Here is an 18,662-nt window from a genome sequence, read left to right as displayed (position 1 = left end):
ACTTACAAAATAGTCCCTCAACTATAGTCTTTTTATTATTAACAGCATCCTCAACGGTTTTGAGGTCCCCAACTAGGTTGCATGTTTATAGATAAATCGTACATATATCTTTAACATATCATTTTTATATCAAATATAATAAAAAGATAACTTTTTTATTCTTTTATTTATCCTTTTAACAAGACATAATTAATATTTACTTTTTGTAAACTAAAAGTAATATTTATGATAAATTGTTTTTGTCAAAGTAAATTCAGTATTGGTCTAAGTTTGATCATAACGACAAAAATCTTTTTAATAATATAATATAATTCATTTTATTTTATTATTATGTATTTTTAATAATTTGATTATTTGAGTTATTAATATGTATAAAATAAAAAGGGAGAGAAATAAAAGTTTTAGTCAAACAAATTCTAGGCATCTAGCTTTTTAAATGCATCAAGGCTTCGTGGTTATGAAGCGGTCCATGCCATCTAAAGCATGGGTCAATCCAAGATTGTCAAGATCGGGATCCTACGTAAGATCGTTTTTGGGTTTACAAGATCGGATCGTAAGATCGGGATCGGGATTCTAAGATCCACAAAATAAAATATAATTTTAACTTATAATTTTTAATCATGAAAAATATTTCAAACATTTAATTTTTCGTTCAAAAGTTATAAAAACTTCAAAATATTAGTCATAAGTCACAACACAAAATGATCAACGGTAAATTGGTAAAGGATAAAAGACATAAAATGGTACAAAAAAAATCATTTGCAAAAAAAAAAAAAAAAATCAAGGGAATGTAGGATAGGATCGGATCTTGATCCTACGATCCTACGGTCCTACTTGCGATCCTACCCATATACGATCTGTTTACAATCTAGATCGTTTTTCATACCTAGGATCGTAAGATCCTACGATCAGGATCGCGATTTTGACAACCATAAGTCAATCAACTCCCGTTAAACCATGGACCGGTTAATAAATTCATGAACATGTCCAGAGTGGATGTTTGAATTGAGATTAATTAATAACTATTGTATTAAAATATTTCACCGTTATATTAATTTACTAATACACTTTTAATTAAAAAAGAAAAAGAAAAAGAGTTTTCCATAATAAAACATTTGAGGATTATTGATTTGTTAAATCAAATATTGTTAAGCCGATTTTGCTTGATGATGTGGACATTAGCTAGCAATTAGTAAACCGCAACGATGTGGCAAGGAAAATCTACCAAAGAAGGGGTTACATAACAATTTTTCAACATTTATAAAAATTGATCATATGCATTATCAATGCACTTTTGTGGAAGGCTGGAAGCTTCCAACAAAATTTTTGATTGTTAAGCATTTTAGATCAATGGTGTTCTATATCTTCATAACCAATATCATATTCAAACAGAATTTTATGTACATATAACGAAAACGTTAACATAACTATAAATCCTAATTCATTTGCGGTATGATGTTTTTCTAATATTGTTTATAGTTATGCTTTAATTTTTAAGCAATTTGGGTCATTATATGGTTGTATATTTTCTTAAACAAAGTTATATATTACTGTTGTTCATGACTTTTTAAGTTATGTATTGAATTATTAACATTTTGGATCATTTTGGTTTGTATATACACCCTTGTTATATGTACGTTATCAAGCTTTTTCACGGCAAGGGTTCTTTGGTGGTGAGGGGTGGGAATGGTCATGTAGAAAGATGTGGGGGCATAACACCAATGTCTACATTATCAGTTTACGTCATATTTGATTTCATTCCATCTAATTTTGTAAAAATCATCAATGTCACCAAGGTTGTCAAATTTGTACCAAATAATTTCAACATTTATAAATAATTGATAGCTAATATGTTTGGAAGCTAACATATTTAGGACGTGTTTGGCACGGAGCTTTTGGAAGCGTTTAGGAGCTTCTAGCTTTTAGCTTTTGATAAAACGCTCTAGTTTAAACAAAAAGCTTCGTTTGGCAGTACGAGCGTTTAGCTTTTAGTTTTAACAAAACGCTCCGATTCTAAAAGCTACTTCATGTAGCGTTTAACAAAACGCTCCTGAGCTTTTGAAATCAATTTCCATAATTACCCTTAAAAATATATTTATATATTTATTTATTTTTAATCAAGTGTCCTTTTATGTAAATTTATATATTTCAAAAGCTTCCAGCTACTTTTGCCAAACATTCATATAACAAATAAAAGCTACAGCTTCCCGCTACCAGCTACCTGCTACACGCTACCAGCTACCCGCTACCAGCTAACCGCTACCCGCTTCCAGCTAACAGCTACTTTTGCCAAACACGCCCTTAGATGGTAACACTACACTAATTGAGTAATCATGACATTGTAATGATACAAAATTTTGAATATCATGGTTGTGCCATACCAAGTTACCAACTATGTGTGTGTGTCTATATATATATATATATATATATATATATATATATATATATATATATATATATATACACACACACACGCTTAGAAGATATATAAGCTTAGGTACACAAACTCATCATACTACGTTGTTTTTCTATCATATTATGCATTGTAATCGTCCAAAGTTTTTAAAATTCAACTCATAACTTGATTTATTTCCAAGATTTTTATAAATTTCAGCATTATCTTCCTCTTACATCACATCTTTTTGTCGAACACCTACATGACTATACATATGATAGTTTCAAATTAAAATTATGTTGGAGGAAGATAATTGTGAAATTTCTAAAATTTTTGGAAGTAAATCAAGTTAGAAGTTCGATTATAAGAACTTTAGACGATTACAATAAATATATGATACAAAAATGACTTAGTTTGGTAGGTTTGTGTATCTAAGCTTATATACCTTTTAGGTATAAATATAGATTTGTATAAAATTGTAACTTTGTTACATTAAATATATTAAAAAGCATGTTGTATGGATTAGTAAATTATGAAAATATTTTATTTATTGTAGTTAACAACTTAACCTTATTGATTTTGCATGATACATAGATGGTATAGATATTAGATTTGAAAACGGAAAACGTTAGTAACCAAAAAGTCATAAGTGTTATTCTTACAAAAGTGCAAAAAGATCAATCTTCGAGACCTAACCTCGTCTCCTTTCATTGCTACGAATTTATCACCATTCTTAATCTGAAATGTTTGTTTTTGTAACCAGTATGTCAAGCTTTCTAATTGTCAAATACTGAAGTAGCTATGTAAAATCAAACTAAATTCTAGCAATCTAATGGTTGAAATGTGGAATGCAAACTAAAACAGTGTTGTTATTAAATGGTTACCTGGGCTTGTTTGAGATTGCTTCTTAAACTCGTTATTAAACTCGTTATTGATTTTTTTGAAAAGCCAAGAATTAATGGTATTTTTAAAAGGTTATTTTTTTTTACTTATAAGTTAGTATTTAACAAACATCTTTTTAACTTAATAGCTTTTTGAAAAACAAATAAGTCAATAAAACATTTTAAAAAGCACTTTATAAGTTAGTATTTAACAAACATCTTTTTAACTTAATAGCTTTTTGAAAAACAAATAAGTCAATAAAACATTTTAAAAAGCACTCCCAAACACATGATTGTTTGTGTGCAACTCCTTTAAACAAACAATGATTTTGAAAAATCTCATTCAACATAATTAGCCAAAAGTCTAATATTATTATTTACCATTTATAAAACCTCTAATCAATACAATCCTATATATTTAGACAACAGTTATTCATAAAATTTGGCAAATAAACTCCAAGGATTAGTATCTATAACACCATTTACTCTTGTATACTTCAGTATTCGTTTTATGTTATAACAAGTATTATCATCAATTTTAGGAAGTTCCCTCTCAAAAAAAAAAAGTATAATCATCAATTTGCAAAAAGAAAAAGCACATTGATCACAATCAAGAAAACCATGGATACCCCCAACTTCATTTGGATTATAGAATCTGTATGGAAATGTTATCAAAATTTCTAATTTCAATCTAAAAAGTTAACTATATTTCTGTTTTGATGAATAAGTACAGAGAGATTCAGTCAATTTGCCTCATCCAAATGCTTCTGATATAATTTCAACAGTTTTGTGGCTTCCTCTTCATACCTCTTCACAAGCCATTTGAGAAACTTGCTTTCTGAATACATTAACCACTTGTTGAAGCAAAAACCATATTTTTCCTCTATCAATCCTTTCTCTGCTAAATACTGATAAACCAAACACCTAGGAGGCTAGGAATAATCATCTTCTCTGAGCTAGAACAGATAACTATTGGCCATTGAACAATGTAGCTTCTTTCCTACCCCATCGTATTCACAAGAAAATCCAAGATTCTTGAAATTTTATCAGGTGAAGCCATCATACACCCTGGATATTTCTCAAAAGCCACAAAAATCTCATCTTCAGACCAACCCCATTTCTTATAAAGCTCCACCTTCTTATTCCATGTCGATTTGCTCATTGCCCTAATAGCATGAATCGCCCAAAGAAATCTAGATTTTGAAGGGTCAAACCCCGTTTCCTTCACATCCCCAACAACCTTTTTAAATCTATCAGCAGATGTAAAGAAAGTTCTAGGCTGTTGTGCTAACATTGATGCTATTCTAAGTTTAGGAACCCCTGTATCAAGTAGAAGTTGAATGTTTTCAGCAGCATAGACTTTTAAATCGTAAGTTAAAGCAGGGGGAAGCGCTTAATGCAACTGATAACTTTATCATCAAACCCTAAAACGCTTTTTAAGTAGTTAAAACATGGAATGGCTGTATCTTGCAGCTCTTTAGTCAAAATACATTTCGGTCTAGCGGCTACAATTGCAGCAATATCGGTATCTGAAAGACCTAATGAAGTCAAAGTCTGGAAACTAGGCAAAAGGGTCGTTTCAGGATCGGATAATAGGAGTTTGGGGCGCGTATAAATCACCTTTGAAACTTGCGATTTGGTGAACCCGTAGTTGTCGAGAAAGGCCAGAACAGAGTATGCCGTGTTTGGGGATTTCGAAAGATCTAGATGTTTGGAGACTAGAATTGCAGATTCGGGAGAAATCCCACATGAACTGATGAGGTAAGTGACTGTAAATGAATGTTGATTTAAGGAACCTCATGTTTTTGTTGTAAATGGGGACGACTTGGACGAGGAAGAGGATAAGAAGCCATAGCAGCGCAGTTCGTGGTTGATATGAGGCCTGGCATGGACTAAAAATTTTCTACGTACGAAATTAAACACCATTGCAACTCAGGATTAAGAATTTCAAAATAGCACCTTATATGATTGATCATTGGTGTACCAGGATGCGATGATATACGAACCTTGAGCACTAAACCCTATTCTTTCTTCGAGAGAGAGCTCCTGAGGCTATGCTGCGGCCTCATTTTCTAGTTTTACCTTTTTTTTTTGACGGGTTTCCATGTTTTTCCTGAAATCGACTTTCCACAACAAGGAAACAGTGGGTAGAATCAGCAGAAGATCGATATTTTACGAGAGAGAGAGAGAGAGAGAGAGAGAGAGAGAGAAATCAGGATTACGAGTTGTATTGATACACATACCTGACGAAGAGATGGAGAACGGGTTGAGTTTGATGAAGCCTGCAATTCGATTTTGACGAAAAAATGGAGAAGACGAGCACATTGTTGTGATGTCGGCTGAGTCCCATTTTGAGGAAAACGTGGGATAGGGTTTTTGTTTTTAGAAATGGGAACTTATTTTTCCACATGAAGTTTTTGCTATTTCTACTGAAAAACTAATACTCTCTCCCACCCAAAATTATAGTTCATCTTTTCTTTTTGGTTTGTCCCAAAATAATAGTCCACTTGTAAAAATAAATTACATTTTTACCAAAATACCCCTTATTATTACTTAACTAACTAAGCATTTAATGGAACATTAAATGCAAAGTAAGGGCAAAACTGTCATTTTATTATATAAAGTTACTGGTAATTAATGCTTTTCTTAATCTGTGTGTTTTTTGTTTGTGGATAATAATATTGGGACGAAGGGAGTATATTGAAAACTATACCCTTAATTTTAATTTGTAAAAAACTTCAAAAACGGAAATCCTGCTTTTGTTTCCAAAAACTCACGACCAGAACTCCAAACAACGCAGGATATACATCTGCTTCTTCCCCTTTCGTCGCTGCATCTGCATCTTCAGCCGACTTGCTTCAGTTGATGCTTCCTCTGACCACCAAATAAGATTTTTCTAATTTTTTCTCAATCACCAAGGATGATTATTTGATAGTTGATACCAAACAGGGCTTTAAAGATTTGGTTTTTCATGCTATAGATATATTAGTCCTGCTATGCATTTGCTATGCATTTCATCAAACACATGGTGGACGAACCAATCAGAAAAGGATATCAGACCAGAGTTATTGACACACAGAGCAAACACTGCCAACTAGACTCAAACAATATACACCATTAATCATGTCGAATTTTATAGATCAGTGGATTTTTAACCAACGGTTTCAATGGACTTAACATCCGACTTCTTCACTTCTTCCTTGGGCACAGTAATCACGAGTACTTTGTTTTCCAACGTTGCTTTCACCTGATCCATCTAGCATTCTCCGGCAACCTAAACCTTTTTGTGAACTTCCCACTGCTTCGTTTGAAACAATGCCATGTATTGTTTTTATCTTTTCTCTCTATATTTTTCTAGCCGTTGATTTGTAGAATCTCGTCGCCTTGTACATCCACCTTGACTTCTTGTTTTTTGATCCCAGGAAGATCGGCCTTGAACACATGAACTTGGTTTTCCTTCGAATCGAAACATGTCCTTACCAAATCGGCTGTTTCTCTTGATACATCAGATGCTAATGAAATCAGTTAATTTTTGAAAGGATCTCATATTTAAGACTGAAAAACGTTAAAAGATGTTGATTCATCTCCCACCGAAAGAAATTATGGGGGTGTTTGACTTGTTTTTTGAGAGGCAAAAGTCCTTTTTGGAAAAGATAAAGGCTAAAAGATGTTTGGTAAAAACATTCTAAAAGTTACTTTTGGATTTTAGACAGAAGGAAAACTGACTTTTTGGAAAAGTTAGAAAAACCTGACTTTTTGTAACTTTTCCAAAAATGATTTTTGCCTCTCAAAAAGACAAACCAAACACCCCCTCTGAATGATCTATCTACAAAGCCTACCATTTCTTTAAGTATATATCTACAAATTAAATTAGGGGCACAATTGTCAATATATTATTTTTTCAGTGGAAGGATCACAAATCTCTGTGGAAAATTCATCTCCCATTTAGAATGGTTTTATTAAAATAAAAAGGGTATAATGGTAATGTTTTACTTTTCTAGATGGTATGAAATTATTTTCATCGGTTTGTTGAAGGAATGTAGTTTCCAAGATATGAAGGAATGTTTCTCATTTAGGATTCCCTTTCCTTCCTTAAGTTAACCAAAGGCATCAATTCGAAGAAATTGAAGTCATTTTCCCTTGAATTCCAATCATTTCCTGCCATCTAAATAGTCTTTTCTTTTTTTCGGTTTCTTTGAACTTGTTAACTTTATTTGCTTTTTTTTCTTTTTATACTGATTAAATATTTTTTGTTGACTACATCGTTTTATTAAAAAAAATGATAATTAATGGAATACTTAAAAGAGATTTACAAGATCATATATATTATGTTTATTTTTATTTTATTTATATATTAAAAATAACAATGGGTATCACTGATCTCAATATTTTTTTTATAGATTGATATTTTAATAGGAACTTACAAATTAGTAACAAAAGATTGAATTCAATTTATATGTACAAAACTTAAGAAAAAGTAAACACAACTTCAAAGACTATTTTAGGTGTAAGTCTTGTACATTACTCTATGTAATGTTAATTATATACATTGTGTTACTTACAAAAATATAACTCATGCAACACTAAATATAAAATATTATTTTGTTCATCGGTAAGACACATACATTACGCTTAATATGTCTCGAGTTCTAGTCTTCTCACATTTCTTTTCATTTCTTATGATAAGACAATGGCATGTGCATACAAGTTTGTATTTTCATTCTCATAATTCTTTCATTTTCTTTTGTAAGACGTTGGCACTCAGACTAACCCAAACCCAGGGGCCGTTCGTGTAATTTACTAGAATTCTTTTGATTTTACAATTTTCTTTTCAAGTCACAATGGCACAAAAAATACAAGTTTTTCACCTTGGAAATGGTGTATATTGTATCATTGAAAATACAGTACTGACCACCATGATTGGCTTATTGCATAAAGCCATAAAATATGACTTATTTTTTTAAGATCAACACTTGAATCATGCATATGAAGTCGTGAACCACGATTTCTGTCTCTAAATTTAACTCATGAAACAAGATAGACATCAACATAGTCAAAGAAAGATTGAAATGCCTCACAATTAACAAAACAAAAGCTTGTCTGAGGAAGGAATCAAGAAACAAAACAAGGATATCTTATAGAAACAAACGATAATATAAAAAATTCCAAAACTTCAACACCAATTACAGAGATAAGTTTATCAATCAAGCTATAGCAAGTTTTGTGATCTCAAATCTAACATAAAAACCTATCATAAAGATTTCGTAACCCAAATAGTTTCTGATTATCCATAATAAAGCAAAACCGCTTCCATGATCAATCACCCTTCCGCCGGAAAGAGCATCCTTCTGTGAGTCTGGCACGACCACCGGTCGGCTGACACAACACCGTCTGACAGTTCCCACATACCACCACGGTTTGGGAGTGGCTAAATACAGTTGTGCTGTTCACAACAACATCAAAAGAGATCAAAAAAGGTAAACACAAATTGAAAGAAAATACAACAAAAATAAGATCAAAACTCACATGTTGAAACAACCCTGGCACTTCACGTCCTGTAATTGCAAAATTATAAGTTATTAGATACAAATTAGGGTTTTGTATATAAAAAAAGTAAAAGAAGCCGATACCATGAAGAAAGAGTTTGGTGACTGGACCAGACGTTTCAACTTATGCATCTTCTTCTCTAACTCAGCTGGGGGATTAAGCAGATCGAAATCGTTTGACAGACCCTATAATGTTCGATAAATTCATTATCACACATACATACATATTGCATTCAGCAACAGATTATGATAGAATTGTTAAACGAGAAACTCACCATGTTGTTTCGAACGTATCAACAGTTAACGATATTGGAGATAGAAGAATACAACTCCGAATTACAGCAGTTTCTTTCCTAAACCCTAAACGATGCTGCACATTCTACATATATTACGACGCTAGATCAATTGTGTTTGATTTCAGACCGTTCATCTAGGGTAAGGCCTGTTCGCAAACTGGGCTGGGAAGTGCAAACAATTAACAATCTATAGCCCATAACCAAAACCAGAAAACCAATAATGTATTGGGTATCCATTTTTTTTATGTTTTTTATGAGTTTTCAATTACATTCTAACATAATCTTGTTTGATATATTTTTTTATTGGATAGGATAAAAGGTTGTCACCGTTTGATATTATATTTAGAATATTTTTATTTGGTTTTGACTTTTTTAATATTTATTTTATTCTGTTAGATTCATGGTTGTATTTGATTCGGTTGACGTTGACTCAATCAAATCTGAGTCAACCAGCAACTACCAAGCAAACTTTAGTCGTGCTAACGGATATGAAATTCTACAAAGTTTTCATTTTTTATTATACACCACAAAATTCAACAAACCTTTTTTTGAAAAAAAAATATTTATTTCAACAAGTTCATATATTATAAAGTTATTGGATAATACTTGATACATTTTCTAAAAACTAGAAACTAACCTGGCCGTGTATATTAATTCCAACATTTGTACTTTTTTTCTTTATAAACATCTTTTGTGACATCGATCCTAAAACCAATTTTCATCAAATTCAAATTAGTATTTATTGAAGTTTATAATCAACGAAATCAAAAACTAAAACTAGAAATGAGCATCGGAACCAGCCTGAACCGGAACCGGCCCAGGAACCGAACTTGGCGGAAAATAGGAACCAAACCGGACCGCCGGTTCTACCGGTTCCGGTTCCAACCGGTTCTTGCCGGAATGTTGGAACCGATCCTCGAGAAATAGCAACATATTTTGAGAAATATTTTGACTACAGTTTCGGTTTTTGCCGATTCTACCGGTTCTCGGTTCCAAAATTCCACACGAATATCGTCCCGATCCCAGCCCGATCGATTCCATCCGGTTCCCGGTTCTGGCCGGTTCCCCGGTCAAAATGCTCATCCCTAACTAAAATCACTGTTTATTAGTGCTCGTCAACAAAGTAAAAAGCAAAAAAAATATAATTTAAACAAATTAAGTAAATCATATTGAAATAATTATATTTTAAAACAAAGTCAAAAACAACTAAAATAAAAACAAAATAACGAATTTAAAATTTAAGCAATACGATAGTTAAATAAATATTCATAAGAACAACACGTCAACATCACATGGAAATAAATAAACAAATTTTATTATATTGGGTGTTACATTGCACCACACAATATTTAATTTGGTTAACTCGATTGAAATCTATTCAAATAGGAGTGAACTTGGTGTTGGACTAAAACTATCGAGAACTGTGAAATGTCTGATGTGTAGGTACTAAATCCTGAACCGAATAGAATATATTGGTACTAGTACTGGTACATTTTAGTACCATTACCCTCTAGTACCAAATTTATTAGAGTTCCAATGACAATGTTCGAGGCTTTTTAATTCATCCTGTTAAGTTGATTCTTAAACATAATGTGTCGTCAAAACAATAAAGAGTATGTAGAAAAAGAAAATTAATTCATTCATTCGAATTCGTATGAGAGATTTATGATTTTTCAAAGTTTATGAAAAAATTATGCATAAACTAAAAATGTTGAAAAAACTAAGTATGTAAATAGGCCCAACAACCCATGTTTAAAGCAATGTCATGCAATCAATACTTATTTAATTAAGGTGATTTTGGATCCTAATTTCTAGTCAAGACATAGGATAAGATTCATATAAAAAAATCAAACTTATTTTGAAGACAAAATTGCAAAAAATGGTCCCTATGGTTGGCAAAATTATGTGATTTTTGTCCAAAAAGTTTTAGTGATGCACAAATGGTCCAAAATTGGATCTTTTCATTAGTTTTGGTCCCTATCAACATGAAAAGACCATTATACCCCTTATATTTGTTTTTTAATTACTTTGTATTTATTTTACTGTTTTTAATTAAATAAAAATAAACAAGGGGCCACCCCCTCCCTTTCTTTATACAACCCCTTCTACTAACTATTCCCTTTCCTGTAGATTAATTCCACCACCACTTCCTTCCCATGATCGGATTTAAACAACGAAACCAAGCAACAAGTAGTATTTATGTTGCCCTTCGTCAAAGTTATGGCTTGCTAAACAGAGTCACCGCCAGAGCTAGAGTTTGCATATCGGAGCTAGGGTTTGCAAAAGAAAAATGAAGAACACCTACTCAACCATAACCCGTGTCTGCCTTCATTCCAACTGGATCACTACAAACCCTGTTTTTTATCTTTCCTAAATCAGTATGGGTGTCGATTTCAAGAGTTTTGGCCATGGATTTGTAGGTTTATGTATGTTGAATTCAAGCTTTTTGCTAATCGTTGATGGAGGATGACAATCGTCATTATAACAATATCCAAGCAGATGGAGGTTGAAACGGAAAGGAAGACCAAGGCAGGTGGTGACAGAGAAGGCAGGCAGCGACATCCACAATTATCGAATTCCTCTCAAACTTTGTTGTAGTTCATTTCTACTGTGGTGAAAAGATCCGAACAAATGTGTGCAAACCCTAACTCCGATCTCCGCTACGACATCATCACCCTTCTCCGGTGTTAGTGGTGGCGATGAAGGGGTACAGTTCATTGGTGGACGATGACGACCGGATTATTAACAAGAGTTGGTGAAGCCGATCTCCATAATAGAATAGATAATGTTGGGTTTAAGGGAGAGATGGTGGGAGGTGGGGGTGAGAAATTGGCAGATTAGGCGGTGGGAGGTGGGTTGTTTTCGTCGCTGGAGGCAAGGCCAGCGGTGGAGGTTAGGTTTAGCAAGACCGTAAAGAAGAAGGAAGATCAAGAGAGTGAGAGGGGTGTGGACTGGGGACGATGATTTAGGTGGGGTGTTTATGTGTTTTTTTTTTTTGTTTATTTAATTAAAAAAAATAAGAAACCTTAAGAAAATAGATAAAACAAAATAAAAAACAATTCTATGGGCATATTCGTCATTTTAAGTTGGGTGTGGACCAAAACCACACAAAAATATCAACCATAGGGACCAAAACCACACAATATATCCAAAATTGGACCATTGATGCACCATCAAAATTTTTTAGACCAAAACCACATTATTTTGTCAACCACAGGGACCATTTTTGCAATTTTGTCTATTTTGAATTAGTATGAAAAAAAAAGTTATGAAGGTGATAAAAAACAATTACAAATGTTGAACAACCTCAACATCCTATGTTTGAGTTTTTGTAGCTTAACAAATACTTATCCAATTAAGTTGATTCTTGAAATTAACTTATAGCAAAGACAACAAATAATCAATATGCAATAAAAAAATCAACTCATTATGAGTTTGTACGAAAAAAGTTATGAGGTTTTGAATATGGTAAAAAACAATAAATGTTGAAACAACCTAAATATCTCATGTTTGAGACTATTTAATTCAGCAAAGACTGATTAAATCTCGTTGATTTTTTAGTCTAAATTGTAGCCAAGATAGAGAAATATTAGTTGGAAAAAGGATTAACAAATTCAAAAAGCTCGTACGAAAGAGTTTTGAGGATCAGAACCGATAACTGGCATCGGAACCAAAAATACCGATAACCGATTTTGACATTTTTAAGGAGCGGAATACATAACCAATTTATCCTATATGGTATTGATTATGTGGATGCCAATATTTTTTTGCTCACCGTACATTCAAATAATGCAATGAGAAGAAAACAAATTTATTAACTTACTAGGCGTATTCCTGCGTGTTGCGCTGGTATGCGATTATTAAGATAAAATAGTCATGGCTAAAAGTGTAAATCAACAACGGAGCCAGTAATTTGGATATTGAGAGTACAAATATAGTCAAAATCGAAAATAAATATTTTCATAAAGTTGTTTAATGTATAAAGTCGTACGTCCCTAATGTATAATAAAAAAATTACTATTGAATTCGATGAGATTTGTTTATTGAAAACAATTGATTATATAGTTGTCAAAAATCTATAAAAACATATATTTCTCAATGAGAATGAACAAAAAATAGTTTAATTTATTTTCAATCTGACGATATTTTATATGATAAGTCTAATCTTAATTGACGAACGATGTGGTATATTTATGTTATTGTGAAGATCATAACATTACTTTTTATAGAGATGATATATAGAAAAAAATTTCTTTATTATGATATAAAGGTAACTATATTCTAATAAAAAGTATTAAATATATCGTATTTTATATGATATTGTGAAAAAAGCTTAAATCAGAATGTAGATATGAATTATATGGTCTCAACGGTATATTCCGAATGATACAAAGTTTTTTGTATTTGAAATTATAATATAAAATGTATTAAATTGTTTATATTATAACAATATATTGATAAAAACAAATAAATAAAATAAGCAAATAAACAAATCAAACAAAAAAGACCAATATGTTGTTGCCTTCTTGTTGAGGTGATGAAAATTTATATATTACCTTGTTTCTACTTGCTTGGATGGCCAAAAAAAATATCTTAGACTTTGTTTTAATAAAATCCAATAAACATAAAAAAAAATTAAAAAAATTTTAAAAAAAATTGTGTTTTGATTGGATTATTTTTGTGTTATTTTTAATTTGTCAATAGATTTTCATTTGAAATGATTTAGAACTAAATTCATTTGATAACTACAATGTATTTTGTTAATAAAATTTACAATGAAAGTGGATTCCATTCTTTTACAGAATTTGATTGAGTTATAATTGGTTTTAATAGTATTTATATTGAACAACACAATTGTCCATCTATTTTTCATATAGAGATTATGATCATAAAAAATAGTAATAAAAGTATTAGATTATATTTTTATTAATTAGTTATCTATAAATTTTTCTTTTACAAAAAAATTACAAATTAAATAAAATTGTTACATGGATGTACTTTATGAAATCAATAAATAAAAATATTGTATACTATAAAAAACATTAATAACCATATTAAAAAGAATATTACATGAGACGAGACGAACTAAACAAAATAAAATATTAAGAGAGCGATATATATATATATATATATATATATATAATGCAACGAAAATAGTTTTTTTCATATCTAAGTATTTTAATTCTTTTTCAAACACAACCAATGAATTTATAGAATTTTAATTCCAAATCCTTTTGAATTCATCCAAGCAAGAAACTGAACAACCAAAAGCTGTTTTAAATGAACAATTTTAATTCCAAAGAAGATCCTATCACACCGACATATTTCATCATTGAAATCTTTCTTTTACGCATAAACAACATTCTACTTCTTCATTTTCAAGTACTCTATGTAACAAAAATAAATAAGAGAATGAAATATTTTTTTTACACATCAAACAACTACAATCTACTTCTTTATTTTCAAGTACTCTATATAACAAAAACAAAAAGAGAAGAAAAGAAAATATAAGTAACAAAAAAATGAAAGATCATGTTTTTATATAAGCAAAACATTGTATTTAATCATTTAATTAAGTTGAAGAAGTTAAAAAATTATGGAGTTACAAATGAATATAGTTAAAAGAATTAAGTAGAACAAATTGAAAAGTTTTGAAGTTTCAAATCAATATAATTGAAGATAGAAGAAAATACTTGAGCCATATTGATTTATATGACATTTTTATAAGAGTTATATATATATATATATATATATATATATATATATATATATATATATATATATATAGATTTGGTACAATTATTTTCATTAATATATATATATATATATATATTAAAAATGTCCTAAGTTAGCAACAGTAAACTTGGTGGGTTTTGGCATCTTTAGTCCACATATTTGCTGTATCTCGGAATTGGTCCGATTCTTTGTTGAAATTGATGTTTGGTCCTTACCAGGGTATTCTCATCGGGTTACTTTACCTCAACCATGATCACCGCTTATTCTCCACCGCTTTACCAAGCCATCAGGTATACTCAACAAACATCACCGTCTTCCATCCTTCCATAACTCTCTCTATCCCTCTCGCCATTATTGTTTTCTTCCTCAAGGTTTTTTTGCTTCGTCGGTCGCCTTCTGATTCCACAGTTCGTTCCTTGCTTCTATCCTTCCTTCTATCACAGGTAATCTTCTTCTGTTCTTCCACCTTTGTTTCTTCCATTTGGTTTTTTGTTTACTTCCTTTCTGTTCTTTCGTCGGTCCTTCTTCCTATGTCTGTCCAGCCGAAGCTGAAACCTAATGACGGTGCTTCCTCCTCTGTTGGAGTTTCCGTTGGTGGCCGTCGCAGGTGTCGCCGTCTTCCAGCCTTTTCTGTTCTTCCCCAATACCTTGATTCTGGGGACTGTGACCGTGTTTGTGAGTTCTATGGTGCATATTTCTGGTATGTTGAGAGGGTCCTGAAGTTCTCCACACCTGGTCATCCGAGGTATAATCACTGTTGCAGGGGTGGGGATGTTGTGCTTCCTTACGTCTGTTAAGTTCATGATTTTTGGGGACGAATCAGTTTCTGTTAGGACAGTTGATGAAGCGTGTGGGTCTCTAAGGTATCCTACTATTCCATCGGCTTACTTTTTTTTTTCTCCATGTCGATTTGTTTTGAGTACTGGGTGTAATTGAAATTTGATTGTCGTTTTTACAAGGTTGCAAACAGAAACCCTTTTTCCACATTCTACATGCCAACTTGTTGTTTCCACTTTATATGTGTATGTGTGTCTTCGTATCTATGCCCACCACCTGTTTGAAGAAATGTCTAAACCAAATAACAAAAAAAAACATTTTTTAATTTAATGTCTGTTTATAATGCTGCTGAAATTAAATACCTTTGGTTTAGAAAGGTAAATTGTTCGTTTATATTGATTGTAATTTTCACTTCTTCTTAGTATGTTTCTTTGGCATTTCCTTTTCCTACTCTAATGATAATTGTGAGCACTATAATTTGATGCAAACTGAAAGATTGAAACCTTAGATAATAAAAGTATCAATCATATGTTTGTTTGTTGAAATCATTTCATTTTGTGATTTCATATTTATCTTTGTTTGAATTTTAAAGATATAGGTAGTAATCGGAACTCCAGGTGGCCGACAACAGGCCGGGACTGCAACAGGTGAATCATGTACTTTCTATATACGTAGATTTCTTGGGTTTATGAATTATTCAAATTTTGTGTTCCAGCGTATTCAACACCACCGAAATTGTTGCAGTATCCTTAGGTTCCTCTGAATTGTCGAACAAAAAAAATGTGTATGATTGGGAACGGGAGAGGTTCCGGTTCTCTTGTGACTCGGCTCCTGCTCATACGCTACTTCTCTGCAACTGCAAAGTCGACATCAGTGAAAGCTCAGGCTACTGGTTTGTTTCATTGGATTATTGTTTCTATTAACTTTATAATTCCATCCAACTTTACCTACAGTTATATGTGTATTGGTGTTTGACTAACAGGTGTTGGGTTAAATGTTTTACATAAATCATTATATCAGGGGATTATTGTTTCCCTAGATTTGTCTGCTAATCGTGAAAAGCAATCACCATCTCAAAACGATGCTCAGAAACTTGAAGGTTTGCTTACCGAATCCGTTCTGTATCTATGTCATTTGATTGATTGCTAAGTTGCTATTAGTGATTTTTATAATTTTAGTAACTTTGATATAGAGTCGATTGTTGAGGCTTAAGCTCATTGCATGATTGATGCAAACGAAAACTTAGATATATCAAAAATTTACCAGTATGCTTTTTTTTAAGTCTTTTATCATTGTAAAAGTCAAACTTACTTTCATCCTTAAGGAACAGTATTGATCATACTACCACATGTTATTTAGATCCTACGGGAGCGTATTTCTTGGCTTGAAGCTACAAATCAGGATTTGTGTCGCAAACCTCATGAGAATCGCAATGGAGGCATCACTATTGATCATCAATCTTTCTCTAAAGTATGTAAAAGTTTGTAACTTTTGTCAACATTTATAAAAAAAATAACCAATTATGCTGCAATTTTTCAGATTGGTGATTCCTTTTGCGTGAAAACTTAACGGCTTAAAAGGGGTTTGCAAATTATCAATTCATCAGATTATGAAATGAGTGAAAGTGGTAAGCTTAAAAAAATTATACAAATGTAAAATTATTTTTATTTAATCATTTTTTTAAATGACAATAAATATAGGCGATTCTGGTGTGATATAGGAAGAAACAGCAAAAGAATTGGAGCATCCCCTTCTCCAAGACTTTATGAATAAAAGGTTACATGAATTAAATAAACGATTAGAACAGAAAGAATCAGAAATGAGACTTTTTGAAGGATCGGATACCATGACTCTTAAGCAACATTTTGGAATGAAGTTAATGGAACGTGAGGATTAAAAACAGGCAGTTCAAGTAAAAACATAAGCATAAAAACACTATAGCTTTAAAGTTGGATTAATTTTTTTTTTTTAAAAAATTGATAATTCATGTTTTCTTGCTCATTTTTATAATTGTTGCAGTTAAATTCAAATCTCTTGAATCACAGGTTAATAATTATAAATATTTATCTTTTTAAGCATTTGATGAATATCTAATTAACATGTGGTTCTTTTTTGTGGTTGTTGCTTCAAGATATTTGAAGATAAATACCCGTCAAGTAATATTAGTTTCCTGTTGATCATAAATATGTTGTTTTTGGCCCGTATACGAAGTATCATGTAAGTAAATCATAAAGCTCATAGTAAAATTATTATTTAACTAAAATCACAAAACTTAATTTCCAAATAAATTCATGAATAAAAATTGGTTAAATTGAAATTTTTCATTCCATTAGTCAAGTGAAGGATTAACAAAATGGAAGGGGTCATATTCCAAAGTAATATAATGAGTGATTCCATTCCGTTTATGATTCCATGAAATCAAGAGGTAAATTTATAGAATCAAAAGTTAAAAATTAACTCTCCAAATGCAGTGCAGATGTATGGCTAAGTTTCTGATTGGTCTCTTTTGGGTGGGAATGTTCCATCACCTCTACAATCAGGTATGAAAAAATATTGTAGGTTTACGAAAAAAAACTTACCCACCTTTTTAATATAACCATAAAAGTCATTGGTCAAAATGTGGTAGGTTGACCTGCATACATTTTTCAACCCGTGTTGAGATTCGGTGAATAATTAAGGGACATTTGCAGAATATAGCAATGTAATTTACTTTTTTTTTTGTCGTAATAATATTGTAATCTTATTTTTATTATATGATTATCTGGCTTCACACTTTGTCCGAGACCATGCCAGAGAGCATTGTGCGTTCCCTGGTCTCTAAAAAACAGAAAACTCCAGACACCAAGTATTTTTACTTGACCATTTTGCCCTTGATAAAAAAATTATTTTTAATGTTGATTAAACATTCACTTCAATATGTTGACTTGGTAAAGTAAATGATAGTTTTGCATTTTTGAACCACATATATTGTTTTTTTCCATTCAAACCATCAAAATGGTTAATTTGGAAAAAAAGATTTGATTGGGTCCAA

At 31.5% G+C, this 18,662-nt stretch overlaps 1 protein-coding gene and 1 pseudogene across 1 annotated transcript; both read right to left on the bottom strand.

The window, feature by feature from the left end:
- Positions 1–3,902: 3,902 nt before the first annotated feature.
- Positions 3,903–5,073, bottom strand: LOC145130744 (uncharacterized; annotated as a pseudogene).
- A 3,338-nt stretch (positions 5,074–8,411) lies between these two features.
- LOC145128385 (small ribosomal subunit protein eS27y-like) lies at positions 8,412–9,229 on the bottom strand. The gene is made up of 4 exons (XM_079063189.1): positions 9,098–9,229; positions 8,907–9,008; positions 8,803–8,831; positions 8,412–8,719 (listed from the first exon to the last, which is right to left on the bottom strand). Exons 1-4 carry the CDS (start codon positions 9,098–9,100, stop codon positions 8,593–8,595), a joined length of 261 nt encoding a protein of 86 aa, XP_078919315.1. The 5' UTR covers positions 9,101–9,229; the 3' UTR covers positions 8,412–8,592.
- Between the last annotated feature and the right edge of the window lie 9,433 nt (positions 9,230–18,662).

Source organism: Lactuca virosa, chromosome 8, assembly GCF_052849685.1.
Source record: "Lactuca virosa cultivar CGN04683 chromosome 8, Lactuca_virosa_CGN04683_v6, whole genome shotgun sequence".
Lineage (NCBI taxonomy): Eukaryota > Viridiplantae > Streptophyta > Magnoliopsida > Asterales > Asteraceae > Lactuca > Lactuca virosa.
Note: the sequence above shows the minus strand (reverse complement) of the source record. Positions and strands in the feature narration are given on the sequence as shown.